The sequence below is a fragment of the Pseudophryne corroboree genome, chromosome 2 (genome assembly GCF_028390025.1).
Source record: "Pseudophryne corroboree isolate aPseCor3 chromosome 2, aPseCor3.hap2, whole genome shotgun sequence".
NCBI classification, from domain to species: domain Eukaryota; kingdom Metazoa; phylum Chordata; class Amphibia; order Anura; family Myobatrachidae; genus Pseudophryne; species Pseudophryne corroboree.
In genome coordinates, this window is record NC_086445.1 from 198,395,614 (window position 1) to 198,418,020 (window position 22,407).

At 48.2% G+C, this 22,407-nt stretch overlaps 1 protein-coding gene and 1 long non-coding RNA gene across 5 annotated transcripts in view; one reads left to right on the top strand and one right to left on the bottom strand.

The window, feature by feature from the left end:
• The window catches only part of PPP1R1A (protein phosphatase 1 regulatory inhibitor subunit 1A), a 457,483-nt gene extending 449,168 nt beyond the window's left edge, over positions 1 to 8,315 (bottom strand). Inside the window, exons 1-2 of one of the 4 annotated variants that reach the window (XM_063952211.1) lie at positions 8,151 to 8,315; positions 579 to 650 (exon numbers count right to left, since the gene is read on the bottom strand). In XM_063952211.1, the coding sequence (XP_063808281.1) occupies positions 579 to 650; positions 8,151 to 8,153 (75 nt within the window). In that variant the 5' untranslated portion in view covers positions 8,154 to 8,315. Of the gene's footprint in view, positions 1 to 578; positions 655 to 2,595; positions 2,762 to 8,150 lie in introns of all 4 variants that reach the window. The other 3 variants (XM_063952212.1, XM_063952213.1, XM_063952214.1) reach the window with 3 other exon arrangements.
• The window catches only part of LOC135008626 (uncharacterized), a 179,746-nt gene continuing 165,495 nt past the window's right edge, over positions 8,157 to 22,407 (top strand). The window contains exons 1-2 of the long non-coding RNA XR_010208284.1: positions 8,157 to 8,500; positions 10,556 to 10,747. This is a non-coding gene — a long non-coding RNA (uncharacterized LOC135008626). The remainder of the gene's footprint in view (positions 8,501 to 10,555; positions 10,748 to 22,407) is intronic.

The window sequence follows — 22,407 nt, forward strand, 5'->3', positions numbered from 1 at the left end:
TAACAAGTGAAGTTCCATTCTAATGACTGAATTTTAAGTTAATTAATCCATTAAATCTGCAGTTTTCCAATGCTTCTGTAATCCATTTCTAAAAAATTACCATAAAGTAACAAATATGTACAATAATGTAATAACAGATCTTGAGATATTTATTTACTCTTGGTTTGTAACATTATTTTACTATTATTTACACTAAATAAAAATGGTAAATAGCATTTTTGCTTTCGCATCTCATACCCATAAAATATCTACCTAAATAAAGTATATTGGGCAAAGAATAAAAATACATTACACCTTCTTCAACATTGGCTAATAAACATTTTACACCAAAAAAGTGTTGGTTGCGTAAAGCAGGGCACCCATAGTATAGCCTATAATGTGCAGAGGGCAGTTCCCAGTTCCGTCTGTCCTTACCAAGACAGTCTTTATGCACAGTCTTTCCATATAAAAGGCTGTGCACTTCTGTTATAAGAAATCCATCTACTGTATAAAGAGCTCTTCAAATTAAGAGCCCCCTTTCCCCAACCCCCTTCTGTCTCTCCAGCTCCTCCAAACCCCAGCAGCCCACAGAAACCTACCTTCTCCAGTGTCTTCTGTCTACTCCTCGTCATGCTGTGTCCAGCTCCTCTGGTAGTCATGATGTCACGCGCCTGTCTTAATTACAAAGAAAGTGACAGCGGCTGCCTGGAAACCACAGATAGATCCATCCATAACTGCTGACTGCGCTGCTGCAGTAATTATTAATTGATCTGTCCCCATTGTGCCCCCTTGACAGCTGCTGTCTGGAGGCCAATGCGTCCATGGCCTCCGGGAGTACCGCCGCTGGTGTATTGACTGTCATCAAGTGACAAATCAGTGCCGCCTTATAATACTTGTGGTATATTATACATATTTTAAAAAATATTCATAGATTGTGGGAGGATAGGGGGTGAGTCAAAGCCTGAGAGGGTGGAATTAATGGTCCTGGCCCACTAGTTTCTTAAAACAACCCTCAGAGAAAAGATAATATACAGTCAGAGGGTTATCCACTGACACCTCAAAATCTATTGACTTTTGTTGCCAGAAGGGAAAAGTTTGGATTAGTATGTGCCAGGCTGAACATTATGTAGACAAGCTTGTTAAACAATTCATGACTACCTGGGTGTTATGTCTCATCCCATTCCTGTTTGATAAACAACAGTAATGAAGCTAGTGTGCTGTTTACCTATAGAAGTTACCTTACAAGTTGTACTTACTGGTACTCGGTTGCAGGGGCAGATTGGGATGGAAAACTAGCCCGGAAAATTTCTGAAAGCAGCCCTAAGGAGGCAGAGTCTGTTGGGGGGGTCGGGTCTGTCGAGGGCGGCGGGATCCCTCCTCATATGTCCTGAGTGACACGGCATTCTTAGCGACTTTTGCTGCAGTTGGGTCTGTAACTTCATTCTAATGCCACTACAAAGCCGTTTCCTTGTGTACATCTATGTGTCCAAATGTGCAAGGACTGAAGCGCCCACTGTCATTGCCTACAAACGCTACAATATATCTTGATGTGTCTTTAGACGCCACGATCAGTCGCACCATATGCTAGATACAGATCATACGTCTGAGTCTGAGTATGGCCTCCATTGTGAGAACGTCTGCACTCAACCACTATCAGCAACACTCCCGCATAACTCCCATACTGCGCTATACCTGAGTCTGAGTAGCCAACACCCTGTAACAACACAGGAACGTCCAACACATTTCTTTGTGCGTGTCTGACTCTGTACCACGTCTCTGTATGAATATCATCATGATTTATCGATGGTGCAACTCAGACAAGAAACACCCACTCTAACATCCAACATCACTACTGGTCAGACTCAGAGCAGGTCCAACTGCTGTATACTATGCCATAGTGGTTCCTGCTATAAATATATACTACAAAAGGGACATACATATTTACCTAATGTCACTACCCTTCTATCTGCTGATCTCACCCATTATAAAAACGTTCACAGGTGCAATAAGTAGAAAATAGTAATTACCAAAATTAAAATTAAACATTCTGTCTGGCAATGATAAGTTAGTAGTCAGCAGCCGGTATGACTTTCACATTAAACAAGCTGCAGCATACTAAATTATGTATGGTGTGTAATACATATATACAGTATAAGTCTCTCTCTCTCTCTATGATATATATATATATATATACAGTATATACAGTATATATATATATATATATATTAGAATGGAGGTGGTGCGGCAATCCAATGATTAGTACACTGACGCCATTCATTTAACTGGCATCAGTGTACAAATCATTGGAGTACCGCACCACCTCCATTCTATTATCTGCTTTGCTGTGAGAGCACCCAGTGTAGTACTTCAATATGTGGCTGTGCCGGACCCCTACTTCTATATATATATATATATATATATATATATATATAGTTACCAGTGTCTTTGTATACCAAAAACGAGGCGGCACTCCCCAATTCCTTAGGCAAAATACGTGTATTAAGGAAGTATCAAATCTCCATGCTCGTCAACGTTTCAAGGCCACCCTGGCCTTTTCGTCAGGACGTAACAAGTGAACAGTGCAGGAAACATACATAACAACTGTGTAAGTCATACCTTTATAGGATGCATGCAGTCCAGCGTGCAAACACCCGCTGCTCCCGCCCGGCCACCGGTGGGAGGGGCCTCACGATGACGCGCTTCCTGCCCGTCCGTCACCAGGGACGCATCACCCCTCCGGCTCCGGTTACCAAGGAGACAGGGCTGCCATCGCAACACGGGGCTGCATACAAAACATGCTATTAAAATATCCAGTGCGTGCAATTTAGCTAACATATGCATACCATCATGTGCATATAAAGTGCAAGTGCTTAAGACAGACAATACATATTAACGTCAAACATTAATAAGTTAAAAACCGAAGTTAAGAAAATTAATCCATAGTCATGCTGTCAATAAATCTTATAGTAAATCTTATAATACCTCAGCAACTATTCCTCTATCTCAATTATCTCTCAACAGCTTCACAGAACTGCATAGTACTTTAAAGCCCTTTAATACTTATACGTAGCTAATAAACTTTACAGAAATATATTCCAGGAAATTTTTTCGTTGAGGCCCCTGGGAGAAATGGTATCTAGAATATGAATCCATTTTGATTCACACTGATTAAGTCGTTTCTTACGATCACCACCACGCATATCCATGGGGATATGATGTTAGCTAAATTGCACGCACTGGATATTTTAATAGCATGTTTTGTATGCAGCCCGTGTTGCGATGGCAGCCCTGTCTCCTTGGTAACCGGAGCCGGAGGGGTGATGCGTCCCTGGTGACGGATGGGCAGGAAGCGCGTCATCGTGAGGGCCCTCCCACCGGTGGCCGGGCGGGAGCAGCGGGCGTTTGCACGCTGGACTGCATGCATCCTATAAAGGTATGACTTACACAGTTGTTATATATGTTTCCTGCACTGTTCACTTGTTACGTCCTGACGAAAAGGCCAGGGTAGCCTTGAAACGTTGACGAGCATGGAGATTTGATACTTCCTTAATACACGTATTTTGCCTAAGGAATTGGGGAGTGCCGCCTCGTTTTTGGTATACAAAGACACTGGTAACCATGAATTAAGATTGTGGGAAGGCACCCCTATATTGTACCTCTTCATCCTGAGCAGTGCCGTAACTAGGCATTTTAGCGCTGTGTGCAAGAAACGACATTGGCGCCCCCCCATGTAAGATAGGGTCAGTGCGCGGCGTAGGCGCGTGAAAAATATATAGGGGCGTGGCTTCACGGGGAAGGGGCGTGGTCACAAAATAATAGCAATTCATACTACGGTGCACAGTAGTCTCCATTATTCAAATTACGCTGCACAGTAGCGCCCTACACCAGGTAGAGCCCCTTTTATACATTACAGCAGACAGCGTCCCCCTTTTTACACATTACAGCAGACAGTCCCCCTTTTTACACATTGCGGCAGCCAGTCCCCCTTTTTACACATTGCGGCAGCCAGTCCCCCTTTTTACACATTGCGGCAGCCAGTCCCCCTTTTTACACATTGCGGCAGCCAGTCCCCCTTTTTACACATTGCGGCAGCCAGGACCCCTTTTTACACATTGCGGCAGCCAGTCCCCCTTTTTACACATTGCGGCAGCCAGGACCCCTTTTTACACATTGCGGCAGCCAGTCCCCCTTTTTACACATTGCGGCAGCCAGTCCCCCTTTTTACACATTGCGGCAGCCAGGACCCCTTTTTACACATTGCGGCAGCCAGGACCCCTTTTTACACATTGCGGCAGCCGGTCCTCCTTTTTACACATTGCGGCAGCCAGGCCCCCTTTTTACACATTGCGGCAGCCAGTACCCCTTTTTACACATTGCGGCAGGCAGTCCCCCTTTTTACACATTGCGGCAGCCAGTCCCCCTTTTACCAGGACCCCTTTTTACACATTGCGGCAGCCAGGACCCCTTTTTACACATTGCGGCAGCCAGGACCCCTTTTTACACATTGCGGCAGCCAGGCCCCCTTTTTACACATTGCGGCAGCCAAGACCCCTTTTTACACATTATGGCAGACGGTGTCCCCCAGAGAGAGAGAGAGAGAGAGAAAGAGAGAGAGGGATATACTTACCTTCTCCCCGCTGACAGGCTCCTCGTGCTGGCATCTTCCTCTCTGTGCAGGCAGTTGAGAAGGAGGAGGAGGGAGGGGGACTGGAGCCGCAGCAGCGCTATGTCATTGGTAGTAAGCGCCGCTGCAGCATCCCCCTCTCCTTCCGTATTGGCTGCCCGGCGCTGCTGTGGATGCTGGGATGGAGGAACCGCATCCCAGCATCCACAGCAGCGCCAGGCAGCCTATACGGAAGGAGAGGGGGATGCTGCAGCGGCGCTTACTACCAATGAAATAGCGCTGCTGCGGCTCCCTGCTCCCCCTCCCTCCTCCTCCTTCTCACCTGCCCGGCGCTGCTCTCTCCTCCAGCGCGGCTGCGGCGCAGAGACGGTATGTAATGAGTCAATTTGACTCATTACATGCCGCTGGCCGTGCGCCCTCAGGGCAACTGCGCTGTGTGCCAAGCCCACTTGGCACACACGTAGTTACGGCCCTGATCCTGAGTGCCAAGCTGAATGCAGTATATATATATATATATATATACACTGCTCAAAAAAATAAAGGGAACACTAAAATAACACATCCTAGATCTGAATGAATTAAATATTCTTATTAAATACTTTGTTCTTTACATAGCTGAATGTGCTGACAACAAAATCACACAAAAATTATCAATGGAAATCAAATTTATTAACCCATGGAGGTCTGGATTTGGAGTCACCCTCAAAGTTAAAGTGGAAAAACACACTAAATGCTGATCTAAATTTGATGTAATGTCCTTAAAACAAGTCAAAATGAGGCTCAGTAGTGTGTGTGGCCTCCACGTGCCTGTATGACCTCCCTACAACCCACACAAGTGGCTCAGGTAGTGCAGCTCATCCATGATGGCACATCAATGCCAGCTGTGGCAAGAAGGTTTGCTGTGTCTGTCAGCGTAGTGCCCAGAGCATGGAGGCGCTAACAGGAGACAGGCCAGTACATCAGGAGACGTGGAGGAGGCCGTAGGAGGGCAACAACCCAGCAGCAGGACCGCTACCTATGCCTTTGTGCAAGGAGGAACAGGAGGAGCACTGCCAGAGCCCTGCAAAATGACCTCCAGCAAGCCACAAATGTGCATGTGTCTACTCAAACGATCAGAAACAGACTCCATGAAGGTGGTATGAGGGCCCGACGTCCACAGGTGGGGGTTGTGCTTACAGCCCAACACCGTGCAGGACGTTTGACATTTGCCAGAGAACACCAAGATTGGCAAATTCGCCACTGGCGCCCTGTGCTTTTCACAGATGAAAGCAGGTTCTCACTGAGCACATGTGACAGACGTGACAGAGTCTGGAGATGCCAAGGAGAACATTCTGCTGCCTGCAACTTCCTCCAGCATGACCAGTTTGGCAGTGGGTCAGTAATGGTGTGGGGTGGCATTTCTTTGGGGGGCCGCACAGCCCTCCATGTGCTAGCCAGAGGTAGCGTGACTGCCCTTAGGTACCGAGATGAGATCTTCAGACCCCTTGTGAGAACATATGCTGGTGCGGTTGGCCCTGGGTTCCTCCTAATGCAAGACAATGCTAGACCTCATGTGGCTGGAGTGTGTCAGCAGTTCCTGCAAGACGAAGGCATTGATGCTATGGACTGGCCCGCCCGTTCCCCAGACCTGAATCTAATTGAGCACTTCTGGGACATCATGTCTCGCTCCATCCACCAACGCTACGTTGCACCACAGACTGTCCAGGAGTTGGCGGATGCTTTAGTCCAGGTCTGGGAGGAGATCCCTCAGGAGACCATCCGCCACCTCATCAGGAGCATGCCCAGGCATTGTAGGGAGGTCATTCAGGCACGTGGAGGCCACACACACTACTGAGCCTCATTTTGACTTGTTTTAAGGACATTACATCAAAGTTGGATCAGCCTGTAGTGTGTTTTTCCACTTTGATTTTGGGGGTGACTCCAAATCCAGACCTCCATGGGTTAATAAATTTGATTTCCAAAGTATTTAATAAGAATATTTCATTCATTCAGATCTAGGATGTGTTATTTTAGTGTTCCCTTTATTTTTTTGAGCAGTGTATATATATATATATATATAAAAACAATACTCTCCCTCTGCGCTGATAAGTGTAGTATACTTAATGCAAATTACTGCACTGGATGTAGGAATGGCAGCCTTATTCTTCTAAATTCCATGTTAGAAGGAATTGAAAATAAGAATATATAACACAATAGAAGAATTGGCGCCCACAATACGTATCAATACTTAATAATGTAAACAAACCCTTTTAAAAAACTTTATTCCTAAAACATAATGGTGACATGTTCCATCTAAAAACTTTTATTATTGTAAAAACATACAATCAATATCTGTACATAGAAAAAGTGGTAACTCGCTTCACCCTTTTTACAGATCAATGACCACAGTAGCAATTTACAGGTGATATTCTGTAATATCCACTTTTTCTTTTACATGAGCTTCATAAGAAGACACCCCTTGGGTATGTTTTTACAATAATAAAAGTTTTTAGATGGGCGCCACCCTCCGGAAGTCACGGTTCTCACTGCTCCCGGCTTCCGCTTCCACCGTTGCCAGGCAACTGCCATAGTGCGTTTCACCTGGTACAGCTGGTGCGCTCTACCGGGCGGAAGTGTCCCGGACATACCAAGGATGCTCCCGGCTTCCGCTCCCACCGTTGCCAGGCAACAGCCACTGTGTGTTCCACCTGGCTCAGCTAATATATATATATATATAATTTTACACACTATTATTAAACACACTATCTCACAGAAAGCTTTGTTTCTCAAGGTTTCTCATGCATGCAGTCTAATGGGATAATATTGAACTAAGTAGTGTGCACGATGGCAGCTAGATGGAGATGACCATCACTACTATACATTACACGTGTGTAGGTTGCACCAAATTTTTTACAAACTAATGGGCCCTACACACTGGGCGATATGAGTGAAAGATATGAACATTCTCGTTCATTAATGAACAAGATAACGTTCATATCTTTCAGTGTGGAGGCATCAACGATGAACGATGCGTGGCCCCGTGCTCGTTCATCACTGGTGCCCCGTCGCTTATTCATGCAGGCCAATATGGACGATCTCGTCCATATTTGCCTGCACTGCTATGCAGGGACGTGCAGTCAGGGGAGGCAGTGCATCCCCTGTCATTAATGATTACAATAATACAAAGAAGATACCTATGACACATATTCTATTCAGTGACATAAGTATATAAGTATCCTCTTTATATCATTCTAATCTTTGCAATGTATTAAAGAAGTTTGGGAGGCACCGACACTAAGTGCCTCTCATGGACAATGGGAATGGGGACACAGCAGGGGGGGGGGGGGGGGGGGGCAAGCACTGGGCTGTAAAAGCCCATTGAAACCAGTGATAAAAGCGGCACTTATATAAGTGCCTCGCTGACAGGGAAAGCACATCCCTGTCAGCAAGGCAGATATGATTGGACAGCGGATCCAGTGCTGGATCTGCTGGTCCAATCACCTATAAGCGGTGGCGGGACAAGGGACTCGGAGCTACCAGTCATGATCATCAGCTCTCCTCTACTCACCATTGATCATCTCCTGCGTCCTGCTGCTGCTGCTGGTGATGGCCAGTGGGAGACTGACAGCTCCTCAACCAATATGTGGAGGAATAGCGTGTCCTCTCAGGCGCGGACTGGGTCGCATCACTTTGTGCAGGTGCATTGCGTTTCTTCTATCACCTGCTGACTGAACCTGCAGGAGGCGGAGCTAACTGTTTCAGGGGCGGAGACTCAGAGTGACAGAGTGACGCTGGGGAAGATCCTAACTGAGAGGCTGAGAGTGGAGCGTGCTCACTCCCTACAGCTGCCCCACAAAAGTGCCTGTACTGAGCTTGTGCCTAATGAAGGATGGTCCATCCCGGCTTCCAGAAGGGCAGGTATTGACTACACCGCCGTTATGTTGTATGATCCTCCTCCTCCATTACACACACACAGTCTCTACTACTAGCACTACTATCAACACCCCCAGATGTCACTTCTACTTTCCCCAACCTGCTGTTAATACTACTTTCACTACTCCCATCTGTCACCTGTCTCCATGTTTTTACCCCCTGCTACTACCCCCATCTGTCACCTGTGTCCCTGCTACTACCCCATGCTGCTACCCCCATCTGTCACTTGCGTCCCTGCTACTACCCCCTGCTACTACCCCCATCTGTCACCTGTGTCCCCGCTATTACCCCCTGCTGCTGCCACCATCTGTCACTTGTGTCCCTGCTATTACCCCCTGCTACCAACCCCATCTGTCACCTCTGTCCCTGTTATTATTACCCCGTGCTGCTACCCCATCTGTCACGTGTGTCCCTGCTATTACCCCCTGCTACTACCCCATCTGTCCCCTGTGTCCCTGCTATTACCCGCTGCCATTACCCCATCTGTCACCTGTGTCCCCACTATTACCCGCTGCCATTACCCCATCTGTCACCTGTGTCCCCGCTATTACCCCCTGCTACTACCCCCATCTGTCACCTGTGTCCCCGCTATTACCCCCTGCTACTACCCCCATGTGTCACCTGTGTCCCCGCTATTACCCCATGCTACTACCCCCATCTGTCACCTGTGTCACGCTATTACCCCCTGTACTACCCCATCTGTCACCTGTGTCCCCGCTATTACCCCCTGCTACTACCCCCATCTGTCACCTGTGTCCCCGCTATTACCCCCTGCACTACCCCATCTGTCACCTGTGTCCCCGCTATTATGCCCTGTACTACCCCATCTGTCACCTGTGTCCCCGCTATTACCCCCTGCTTCTACCCCCATCTGTCACCTGTGTCCCCGCTATTACCACCTGTTACTACCCCATCTGTCACCTGTGTCCCCGCTATTACCCCCTGCTTCTACCCCCATCTGTCACCTGTGTCACGCTATTACCCCCTGTACTACCCCATCTGTCACCTGTGTCCCCGCTATTACCCCCTGCTACTACCCCCATCTGTCACCTGTGTCCCCGCTATTACCCCCTGCACTACCCCATCTGTCACCTGTGTCCCCGCTATTATGCCCTGTACTACCCCATCTGTCACCTGTGTCCCCGCTATTACCCCCTGCTTCTACCCCCATCTGTCACCTGTGTCCCTGCTATTACCACCTGTTACTACCCCATCTGTCACCTGTGTCCCTGCTATTACCCCCTGCTACTACCCCCATCTGTCACCTGTGTCCCCGCTATTACCCCCTGCACTACCCCATCTGTCACCTGTGTCCCCGCTATTATGCCCTGTACTACCCCATCTGTCACCTGTGTCCCCGCTATTACCCCCTGCTTCTACCCCCATCTGTCACCTGTGTCCCCGCTATTACCACCTGTTACTACCCCATCTGTCACCTGGGTCCCTGCTATTACCCCATGCTACTACCCCATCTGTCACCTGTGTCCCCGCTATTACCCCCCGTACTACCCCATCTGTCACCTGGGTCCCTGCTATTACCCCCTGATACTACCCCATCTGTCACCTGTGTCCCTGCTATTACCCCCTGCTACTACCCCATCTGTCACCTGTGTCCCCGCTATTACCCCCCGTACTACCCCATCTGTCACCTGGGTCCCTGCTATTACCCCCTGCTACTACCCCATCTGTCACCTGTGTCCCTGCTATTACCCCCTGCTACTACCCCATCTGTCACCTGTGTCCCCACTATTACCCCCCGTACTACCCCATCTGTCACCTGGGTCCCTGCTATTACCCCCTGCTGCTACCCCATCTGTCACCTGTGTCCCTGCTATTACCCCCTGCTACCAACCCCATCTGTCACCTGTGTCCCTGCTATTACCCCCTGCTACTACCCCAATCTGTCACCTGTGTCCCCGCTATTACCCCATCTGTCACCTGTGTCCCTGCTATTACCCCCTGCTTCTACCCCCATCTGTCACCTGTGTCCCCGATATTACCCCCTGCTACTATCCCCATCTGTCACCTGTTATCCCGCAGGTGCAGCTGGCAGCACCGGGGATTGGGGAGAGCCAAGTGCAGCAGCTAATCTTCGGCAGCGGCCACGGAGGTGGCGCCAGGAAGTCCAGAGTACCATGCAGCGGCGGCCGGCGCTCTCCTCCTCTCAGGCAGCAGACGCAGCAGCACCGGAAATGCTGCACTCTCCTGCCTGCGGCTCTAAGCAGGACCCAGGTGAGAGGGGCTGGGGGAAGGAGGTGACTGGAAGTTGTGTGGGCAGGGGCGTAGCTTACCCCTGCATCTGAGACAGGGGGCATTACTTGTAACTGGGACTATGGGACGCATCACTTGTTAATGCCGCTATGGGACGCATTACGTGTAACTGGCACTATGGGACACATTACATGTAACTGGCACTACGGGGCGCATTACATGTGTAACTGGAACTACAGGACGCATTATATGTAACTGGCACTACAGGGGGCATTACGTGTAACTGGCACTACAGGATGCATTACGTGTAACTGGCACTATACTGGGGGCATTACGTTTATCTGGCACTATACTGGGGGCATTACATGTAAGGAGCACTGCTATGGGTATTATGTGAAAGGCTGCCAATTGTGTGTGTAGCGGGGTGATAATATGGTATATATTTATAATTTGATTTCATAATATATAATTGCGAGGCAACGTCCTCTTTCATAGTAGTGTGTGCTAGTAGACCTGGAGCCGACTCTGGCTGCTTTCTGGGTACTTTGGGGTCTGTCCTGTAATTACAGTATGTACACAATGGCTGCAGTACCAGCCCACACCGCCTATGTACTTTAATGTATCTGCTGTTCCTAAAAAGTGAGCTGAGGTTTGTGTTCTTGTGCTACTGGGGATGTACTGGAGAAGCCAGTGCCTCACCAGCAATTGACCTCACCGCACGTCACTGCTGCTATGGACCCGGGTGACGGGCGGAGTGAAAAAACTTTACTCCCCCTGTCACTGCCCCCCCGCCGCTGGGTCGCCCGTTGGCCATATCCGCCATTGGGCAGCTCGGTGGCGGATCTGTCATTGTGTAGGGCCCATAACAGCTGACAGAAGATGAGCTTTTAAGAGACAAACTGTATTATGAATCTGATGTCTATAGTTTTTAGTATTTAAGTTTTAATTTCTTTGAGTTCATTAATTTTTTCTATCTTTTGGAAACAAGAAAGCTTGATTGTAATTTTCTTTCAAGATCAAATCAATATTATTTTGATCCATTGTCACAGGGCCCTTAAAAAGGTGTGGGGCCCTTAGGCCGATGACTACTCTGCCTGTTTGGTAATCCGGGACTGAGTATATTGTCCAGGTTCAGGCATTGCATTGTAAAATAATAACTTTCATTAGGTGTCAGCGTGCCACCATCACTAAAAACACTGTGAGTCGAGATGGTTTAGACGAGAGAAGAGCAGGAGCAGCAACCCAGTACTAGTGCTGCTGCCAGTCATGAAAGTACTTCAACAATTACTAAAGGTGGTCCATGGGACACAATCTTTAAGAAAAGGCACAAGAAATCTAAACAATATTTCACAATGTTAGAGAAAACATCACCTCCAATAATAAAGGGAACGTTTACTGTTAAAAAACGTAAAGTTGCCAACATGCCAATGCTTACTGGCAAGGATTCGCTCATGCCATGGCCTTTGTTTGCAAGTGGTGGTCCTGCTAGTGCTACCGCTGGTTCATGCTTTAGAATGCCTATTGTGGAAGCCAGTGCCAAATACAGTCAGGCATCTTCTTCTGTAACCGCATATGATGATAATGATGCAATATCTTCTAGCTCTAGATGTGTCAACTTTAAAACAGACAAATCAGTGCCCCCCCCCCCCCCCCCCCCCCCCTAAAAAAAACAACACTAAGGCTGAAGAACAAACTGTGTGTTCGCAAATCCCTGAGGAGAGCCTAGGGGTGTCCACGTAGATATATCCAGGTTCAGCTTTGCTGTGATGTGTATGCACGTGCAAATGTAAAAAGCGACTACCCACGGCAATGTGCACTTAGTTAATTCCTTATGGAGTCATACACGTACCCATTTGTGGTCACACTTTTCGCAATCACTTTGTTGCAATGCATACGCACTGCGGCAAAGCTGAGACTGGCTGCATCTGTAGCTATGTCTGAGTCTGACATGTTCCAAATGTGACAATGAATAACAATAGTGTTCATAGGTGTGCGCAGGGGGGGTGCCTGGTGCGCACAGGCACCCCCTAATGTCTGGCACCCCGATCTCACATGCCTGATGCAGCGATTGCAGAGCAGGCTGATTACTGTCCCCTCTGTCAGGACTGCATTACTGACCGGATGCCTGGGTTAATCAAGGGTGCCACTGCCACCGGCTTTCAAACTCCCGGCTCCACCTCCATGTACAAAAACAGCGTGATGTGACGTGATTACGTCATGCTGCTCGCACACCCACCTGTCACACACCCACCTCTCTCCTTCTATGCTATGCCAACGCCAGCCACTGATGAGGATCAGCATGCAGCCAGCGTTCCTCTTAGGAAGACAAATTCAATACTGGCAGGCGGTCTGCAGCAACATTGACACGTCACTCGTTTTTCCAGCAGCAGCAGTACTAGTCTGCGACTGTCAGTGTCAGTGAGTGACTGACTTGTAAGTAAGCTGCTGCAGCTTGCAGAGGAAAGAGAGGGGGAGCCAGACCAGGCTGAGGAGGAGCAGTGTAATTACAGTGAGTGCCATCAGGGGTGTTTGTTTGGTGCATACAACATCTGACAATGTATCTGCATTATTAGGATTGGTACAAGGGTGGATATTTTATATTGCGTTGAACGTCAATAGATGATGCTAGACACGCCCCCCCCCCCCGCCCCCCCCCGACAGTGCACCCCCTAATAAAATGTGCTGCGCACGCCTATGATAGTGTTAACCGCCTTAAGCACATTGGCAGCTTGTTTTTTGGATGCCAAAAAACCCCCAAACACTTCATCCACAGAAGGGTCAGTCCCTGTTGTTGAAGTGCTTGTCCTTTTTAATATACAGCATAAGGACGAGTGGGACAATTCCATCTTGCACCACTTTTCTTTTCATTCTGTATTCTTGTGGGGCATTGATGACGGTATTTTTTGCATAGGCAAACATTTTTATTGGTTACTAGTTTTTGCCCGTGGCTTCGCTCTCAAGTCAATGTTTTTTCCTTTAGGGTTTAATACAAAAAGATGCTTGGGGCTACTAACTCGTGAGCAAGTCATGTAAAGCTGCCCATGGGAGATGCAGTTGGTCCTGGGATCTACACCTGCAGCCCTGAGCGTTTGCCCCAGCAACTGGTTGATCATCATAGATAAGCAGGCACTTACTGTACAGGAAACTGCAGACACTTGAATTGAAAAGGAAAATTGTGAGGGATAAGGGGTATACATGGTATAAACACAATCTTACATGTGCCACATCCAGTTAGAATATCTGCCTCAATTAGGTTCCTCTGCAGGCGGGTTCCGTTGCATAGCTTGGGTGGAGTAAAGTTCTGCAGAAGCATGATCGGAACATCAACTTTCAGTGTCGAGTGTCAAGCGTTTGGGATTTCCTTTATTGGTCCTTTCCCTGATGTCACATTGAGATCATACATACCTCAGTTTCTTTCTACAGTAGGTCAAGCTAAGCGAGATCCAAACTCATCTAGTAGTTTTTGCGTGATGCTAGAATGAATCAACAAAAATCACAAATATTTCTCTATCGTCCTAAGTGGATGCTGGGGTTCCTGAAAGGACCATGGGGAATAGCGGCTCCGCAGGAGACAGGGCACAAAAGTAAAGCTTTTACAGGTCAGGTGGTGTGTACTGGCTCCTCCCCCTATGACCCTCCTCCAGACTCCAGTTAGATTTTTGTGCCCGGCCGAGAAGGGTGCAATTCTAGGTGGCTCTCATAAAGAGCTGCTTAGAGAGTTTAGCTTAGGTTTTTTATTTTACAGTGATTCCTGCTGGCAACAGGATCACTGCAACGAGGGACAGAGGGGAGAAGAAGTGAACTCACCTGCGTGCAGGATGGATTGGCTTCTTGGCTACTGGACATAAAGCTCCAGAGGGACGATCACAGGTGCAGCCTGGATGGTCACCGGAGCCACGCCGCCGGCCCCCTCACAGATGCTGAAGCAAGAAGAGGTCCAGAATCGGCGGCTGAAGACTCCTGCAGTCTTCTTAAGGTAGCGCACAGCACTGCAGCTGTGCGCCATTTTCCTCTCAGCACACTTCACACGGCAGTCACTGAGGGTGCAGGGCGCTGGGAGGGGGGCGCCCTGGGAGGCAAATGAAAACCTTTAAAAAGGCTAAAAATACCTCACATATAGTCCCAGAGGCTATATGGAGATATTTACCCCTGCCTAAATGTACTAAATAGCGGGAGACGAGCCCGCCGAAAAAGGGGCGGGGCCTATCTCCTCAGCACACGGCGCCATTTTCTGTCACAGCTCCGCTGGTCAGGAAGGCTCCCAGGTCTCTCCCCTGCACTGCACTACAGAAACAGGGTATAACAGAGAGGGGGGGGCAAAATAAATGGCAATATATTAATAAAAAAGCAGCTATAAGGGAGCACTTAATCATAAGGCTATCCCTGTCATATATAGCGTTTTTTGGTGTGTGCTGGCAGACTCTCCCTCTGTCTCCCCAAAGGGCTAGTGGGTCCTGTCTTCGTATAGAGCATTCCCTGTGTGTCTGCTGTGTGTCGGTACGTGTGTGTCGACATGTATGAGGACGTTATTGGTGTGGAGGCGGAGCAATTGCCAAATATGAGGATGTCACCTCCTAGGGGGTCGACACCAGAATGGATGCCTTTATTTGTGGAATTACGGGATAGCGTCAACTCGCTTAAGCAGTCGTTTGCCGACATGAGGCGGCCGGACACTCAATTAGTGCCTGTCCAGGCGCCTCAAACACCGTCAGGGGCTGTAAAACGCCCCTTGCCTCAGTCGGTCGACACAGACCCAGACACAGGCACTGATTCCGGTGGTGAAGGTGACGAATCAACCGTATTTTCCAGTAGGGCCACACGTTATATGATTTTGGCAATAAAGGAGATGTTACATTTAGCTGATACTACAGGTACCACTAAACAGGGTATTATGTGGGGTGTGAAAAAACTACCAGTAGTTTTTACCGAATCAGAAGAATTAAATGACGTGTGTGATGAAGCGTGGGGTGCCCCGATAAAAAACTGCTAATTTCAAAGAAGTTATTGGCTTTATACCCTTTCCCGCCAGAGGTTAGGGAGCGCTGGGAAACACCTCCTAGGGTGGACAAAGCGCTAACACGCTTATCAAAACAAGTGGCGTTACCCTCTCCTGAGACGGCCGCACTTAAAGATCCATCAGATAGGAGGATGGAAAATATCCAAAAAGGTATATACACACATGCAGGTGTTATACTACGACCAGCTATTGCGACTGCCTGGATGTGCAGTGCTGGGGTAGTTTGGTCAGAGTCCCTGATCGAAAATATTGATACCCTGGACAGGGACAATATTTTACTGTCGTTAGAACAAATAAAGGATGCATTTCTTTATATGCGTGATGCACAGAGAGATATCTGCACACTGGCATCACGGGTAAGTGCTATGTCCATTTCGGCCAGAAGAGCTTTATGGACACGACAGTGGACAGGCGATGCGTAGAGGAGTTATTTGGGGTCGGTCTATCGGATTGGTGGCCACGGCTACGGCCGGGAAATCCACCTTTCTACCTCAAGTCACTCCCCAACAGAAAAAGGCACCGACCTTTCAACCGCAGCCCTTTCGTTCCTTTAAAAATAAGAGAGCAAAGGGCTATTCATATCTGCCACGAGGCAGAGGACGAGGGAAGAGACAGCAACAGGCAGCTCCTTCCCAGGAACAGAAGCCCTCCCCGGCTTCTACAAAAGCCTCAGCATGACGCTGGGGCTTCGCAAGCGGACTCGGGGGCGGTAGGCGGTCGTCTCAAGAATTACAGCGCGCAGTGGGCTCACTCGCAGGTAAATCCCTGGATCCTGCAGATAATATCTCAGGGGTACAGGTTGAAATTAGAGACAGAGCCACCTCGCCGTTTCCTGAAGTCTGTTTTACCAACGTCCCCCTCAGAAAGGGAGACGGTTTTGGAAGCCATTCACAAGCTGTATTCTCAGCAGGTGATAGTCAAGGTACCTCTTCTACAACAAGGGAAGGGGTATTATTCCACTCTTTTTGTGGTACCGAAGCCGGATGGCTCGGTAAGGCCTATTCTAAATCTGAAGTCCTTGAACCTGTACATAAAGAAGTTCAAGTTCAAGATGGAGTCACTCAGAGCAGTGATAGCGAACCTGGAAGAAGGGGACTTTATGGTATCCTTGGACATCAAGGATGCGTATCTCCACGTTCCAATTACCCCTCACACCAGGGGTACCTCAGGTTCGTTGTACAAAACTGTCACTATCAGTTTCAGACGCTGCCGTTTGGTTTGTCCACGGCACCTCGGGTCTTTACAAAGGTAATGGCCGAGATAATATTTCTTCTTCGAAGAAAAGGCGTATTAATTATCCCATACTTGGACGATCTCCTAATAAGGGCAAGGTCCAGAGAACAGCTAGAGATGGGTTTAGCACTATCTCAAGAGGTGCTAAAGCAGCACGGATGGATTCTGAATACTCCAAAATCCCAATTAATGCCGACAACTCGTCTGCTGTTCCTGGGGATGATTCTGGACACAGTTCAGAAAAAGGTTTTTCTTCCCGAAGAAAAAGCCAAGGAGTTATCTGACCTGGTCAGGAACCTCCTAAAACCAGGAAAGGTGTCTGTACATCAATGCACAAGAGTCCTGGGAAAAAATGGTAGCTTCTTACGAAGCAATCCCTTTCGGCAGATTCCATGCAAAGGGATCTGTTGGACAAATGGTCAGGGTCGCATCTTCAGATGCACCTGCGGATAACCCTGTCGCCGAGGACAAGGGTATCCCTTCTGTGGTGGTTGCAGGAGGCTCATCTATTGGAGGGCCGCAGATTCGGCATGCAGGATTGGATCCTGGTGACCACGGATGCCAGCCTGAGAGGCTGGGGAGCAGTCACACAGGGAAGAAATTTCCAGGGAGTGTGGTCGAGCCTGAAAAAGTCTCTTCACATAAGCATTCTGGAACTAAGAGCAATCTACAATGCTCTAAGCCAGGCGGAACCTCTGCTTCAAGGAAGACCGGTGTTGATCCAGTCGGACAACATCACGGCAGTCGCCCATGTAAACAGACAGGGCGGCACAAGAAGCAGGAGGGCAATGGCAGAAGCTGCCAGGATCCTTCGCTGGGCGGAGAATCACGTGATAGCACTGTCAGCAGTATTCATCCCGGGCGTGGACAACTGGGAAGCAGACTTCCTCAGCAGACACGACCTTCACCCGGGAGAGTGGGGACTTCATCCAGAAGTTTTCCACATGCTATTAAACCGTTGGGTAAAACCAATGGTGGACATGATGGCGTCTCGCCTCAACAAAACACTGGACAGGTATTGCGCCAGGTCAAGAGATCCGCAGGCAATAGCTGTGGACGCGCTGGTAACACCTTGGGTGTACCAGTCGGTATATGTGTTTCCTCCTCTGCCTCTCATACCAAAGGTATTGAGGATTATACGGCAAAGAGGAGTAAGACTAGTGGCTCCGGATTGGCCAAGAAGGACTTGGTACCCGGAACTTCAAGAGATGGTCACGGACGATCCGTGGCCTCTACTTCTGAGAAGGGACCTGCTTCAGCAGGGTCCTTGTCTTTTTCAAGACTTACCGCGGCTGCGTTTGACGGCATGGCGTTTGAATGCCAGATCCTAAAAGGAAAAGGCATTCCAGAAGAAGTCATTCCTACCTTGATAAAGGCAAGGAAGGAAGTCACCGCGAAGCATTATCGCCGTATTTGGCGAAAATATGTTGCGTGGGGCGAGCAGCGGAGTGCTCCGATGGAGGAATTTCAACTGGGTCGTTTTCCTACATTTCCTGCAATCAGGATTGTCTATGGGTCTCAAATTGGGATCTATTAAGGTTCAAATTTCGGCCCTATCAATATTCTTCCAAAAAGAATTGGCCTCAGTCCCTGAGGTCCAGATTTTTATCAAAGGAGTACTGCATATACAGCCTCCTGTGGTGCCTAAGGTGGCACCGTGGGATCTAAATGTAGTTTTAGATTTCCTCAAATCCAATTGGTTTGAACCACTAAAGAATGTGGATTTGAAATATCTCACATGGAAAGTGACTATGTTACTGGCCCTGGCTTCGGCCGGGAGAGTATCTGAACTGGCGGCTTTGTCTTATAAAAGCCCTTATTTAATTTTCCATTCGACATAGGGCAGAGCTGCGGACGCGTCCGCATTTTCTCCCTAAGGTGGTATCAGTGTTTCACCTGAACCAGCCTATTGTAGTGCCTGCGGCTACAGACGACTTGAAGGACTCCAAGTTGTTGGACGTTGTCAGAGCCTTAAAAATATACATTTAAAGGACGGCTGGAGTCAGAAAATCTGACTCGCTGTTTATACTGTATGCACCCAACAAGTTGGGTGCACCTGCTTCTAAGCAGTCGATTGCTCGTTGGATTTGTAACAAAATTCAACTTGTACATTCTGTGGCAGGCCTGCCACAGCCTAAATCTGTTAAGGCCCATTCCGCAAGGAAGGTGGGCTCATCTTGGGCGGCTGCCCGAGGGGTCTCGGCATTACAACTCTGCCGAGCAGCTACGTGGTCAGGGGAGAACACGTTTGTAAATTTTTACAAATTTGATACCCTGGCAAAGGAGGACCTGGAGTTCTCTCATTGGGTGCTGCAGAGTCATCCGCACTCTCCCGCCCGTTTGGGAGCTTTGGTATAATCCCCATGGTCCTTTCAGGAACCCCAGCATCCACTTAGGACGATAGAGAAAATAAGAATTTACTTACCGATAATTCTATTTCTCGGAGTCCGTAGTGGATGCTGGGCGCCCATCCCAAGTGCGGATTATCTGCAATACTTGTACATAGTTATTGTTAACTAATTCGGGTTATTGTTTAGGAAGCCATCTTTCAGAGGCTCCTCTGTTATCATACTGTTAACTGGGTTTAGATCACAAGTTGTACGGTGTGATTGGTGTGGCTGGTATGAGTCTTACCCGGGATTCAAAATCCTCCCTTATTGTGTACGCTCGTCCGGGCACAGTACCTAACTGGAGTCTGGAGGAGGGTCATAGGGGGAGGAGCCAGTACACACCACCTGACCTGTAAAAGCTTTACTTTTGTGCCCTGTCTCCTGCGGAGCCGCTATTCCCCATGGTCCTTTCAGGAACCCCAGCATCCACTACGGACTCCGAGAAATAGAATTATCGGTAAGTAAATTCTTATTTTTTTTATCTCCATAGTTCATACACAGTCCATAGAAGTATATTTAAAAAAATAAAATGCTATGTACAGACACATCCCTTACGTTTGTATTATGGGGGTAATTCCAAGTTGATCGCAGCAGGAAATTTTTTAGCAGTTGGGCAAAACCATGTGCACTGCAGGGGGGGGCAGATATAACATGTGCAGAGAGAGATAGATTTGGGTGGGTTATTTTGTTTCTGTGCAGGGTAAATACTGGCTGCTTTATTTTTACACTGCAAATTAGATTGCAGATTGAACACACCCCACCCAAATCTAACTCTCTCTGCACATGTTATATCTGCCTCCCCTGCAGTGCACATGGTTTTGCCCAATTGCTAACAGAATTCATGCTGCGATCAACTTGGAATTACCCCCTATATGTATAGCATATATTGCGCAAATACATTACTAATGTGCAACACATTTTGAAACAATAAAAACTGCCATGTGTTTGTGCCCGTGCTCTTTTGCTAAGCTTAGCCTTTGGCCAATATTGGTGAACAATACTGTGACCTGTGAGGAGGTCAACATTTACTGGAAATGACTGGAATTAATGTTATTAGGATAATAATAATGTAGGAACAATAACATGATTTTAGCTATTTTTAGCAATTTAAAAATACAGATCCAAAACTAAAACATTGAGGGCTGTTTTGGTAAAACCAGAAAACAAAACATTGGGGTCCACACACATCTCTACTTGTAACCACGTTACTCCTACACAGACTAAAATGGGCTTCACCTTTAACAGTTGGTGTTCCCGGGCAAAGTAAGTTCACCCGGCACTTGGGTACCGCTAGGACTTGATGCAGGTTCATGGAGATAGTGTGGGACTAGGTGAGCACTGGAGTGGACTGAAGTGGAATAACTAGATGCTGACTAGTGCAGAAGGCAAAGGCAGGGAGCAGGATTAGTAACTAAAAAACAGGTACTGGGTAAAACAAATCCAAGACCAGGATAAGATTAGACAACAGCAGAGCAGGTGTCTTCTGATAGACTGAAGCTATATCTGGCAGGGTGGCTAAGCTCTCCCTGCCTTTTATCAGGACCATGAACAATCCCCTCTGCTCACAGAGAGAGGGCCCCTTGTGATTAATTATGTAGCAGCTAAACAGATGCACATAACTGTAGAGCATCCTGACTGCTTAGTAACAGTTGGGACCATAATGCACTGCGGCCGCCCCACAGTGTAATAATGTAAGATTAAGGGGCCCATTTCTTAATGAGTTTTATCTATAGTATTTAAAACTTGTTGCATATGATTAATGGTGCTCCAGCATATCAGCTCCTGGTATGTGTTTGAAAAATGACAGTTGGGAGCTGATTGGCTGGAGTACCATTTATCATATGTAATGAGTTTTAAATAGCTACAACTCATTGATAAATGGGCCCCTAAGAGTGTCTTGGCTGCATGTTATGTCCGGCAACTGAACCAGGTTTCCCTCGTGGCCAGCGTGATGCACCATTCCGGTTGCCTAGTAACGGAGGGACCCACAAGTTCTGAAAGCCTCAGCGTCAGGGTACTGCTATTGATTTGGTCAGAATCCCCCAGCGTTCGGGGATTTAGAAATTGCAGCACATTGACAGTGATATTTCTTCTACCCTCCTGGACTTATAATCAGGTTCAAAACCACCAGCGTTGTCCCGCAGTTTCAAAATTGCAATCTGCATTATTTGTGGTTCATCCCCAAACACTTTAGACATGACAAGGATTGCTGGGACATGTAGTTCACAAGCAACAACTAAAAACCATTAAGTTATACTCAGTGGGTATGGGATGAGCCCTAGGCAATTCAGGGTTGTGTTGAAAACAGTGATACTAGTGGACATTGGGGGTTATACCGACCCGATCGCTCGCTGCAGTTTATTGCAGCGCAGCAATCGGGTCGGAACTGTGCATGCGCCGGAGCATGCCAGACGGCCGAAGGCCGTCGTTCCCTAGCGATCGCCTCTGCCTGATTGACAGGCAGAGGCAGTCGCTGCGTTGGCCGCCGTTATGGGGGTGCGGTCCGGCCAACGCAGGCTTGGCCGGGCCGTGCGGGGAGCGGGCCACAGCGGCTGCGGGACATCACACGCAGCCGCTGCGACCAGGAGCAGCGACGATCAACTCCCGGCCAGCCGCAGGAGCTGCGCTGGCCGGGAGTTACTTCACAAGTACAAAAGCATCGCCGCTGTGCGATGCTTTTGTACTTGTGCGGGTGGGGGGGGGGGGGGGGGGGCGGACTGACATGTGGGGCAGACTAGCCCTGTGCTGGGCGTCCCCCCGCATGTCTGGGAACATGATCGTAGCTGTGCTAAATTTAACACAGCTACAATCAACTCGGAATGACCCCCATTATTCTTAGTGTCCCTGATTTTGGTGCTACCAAACTAGGCTAGAAGAAGATGATGATGATGAGGATGATTGGCGTAGCAAGGCAGGATGATGCGCTTAGTGGCATAAAATCATGCAATGATAATACACATACATTTCAGCAAATATACTGATTTGAACATCCGAGCAGTTTAGCATATAGGAGCAGATATGCTATTGATAAAACCAGATAA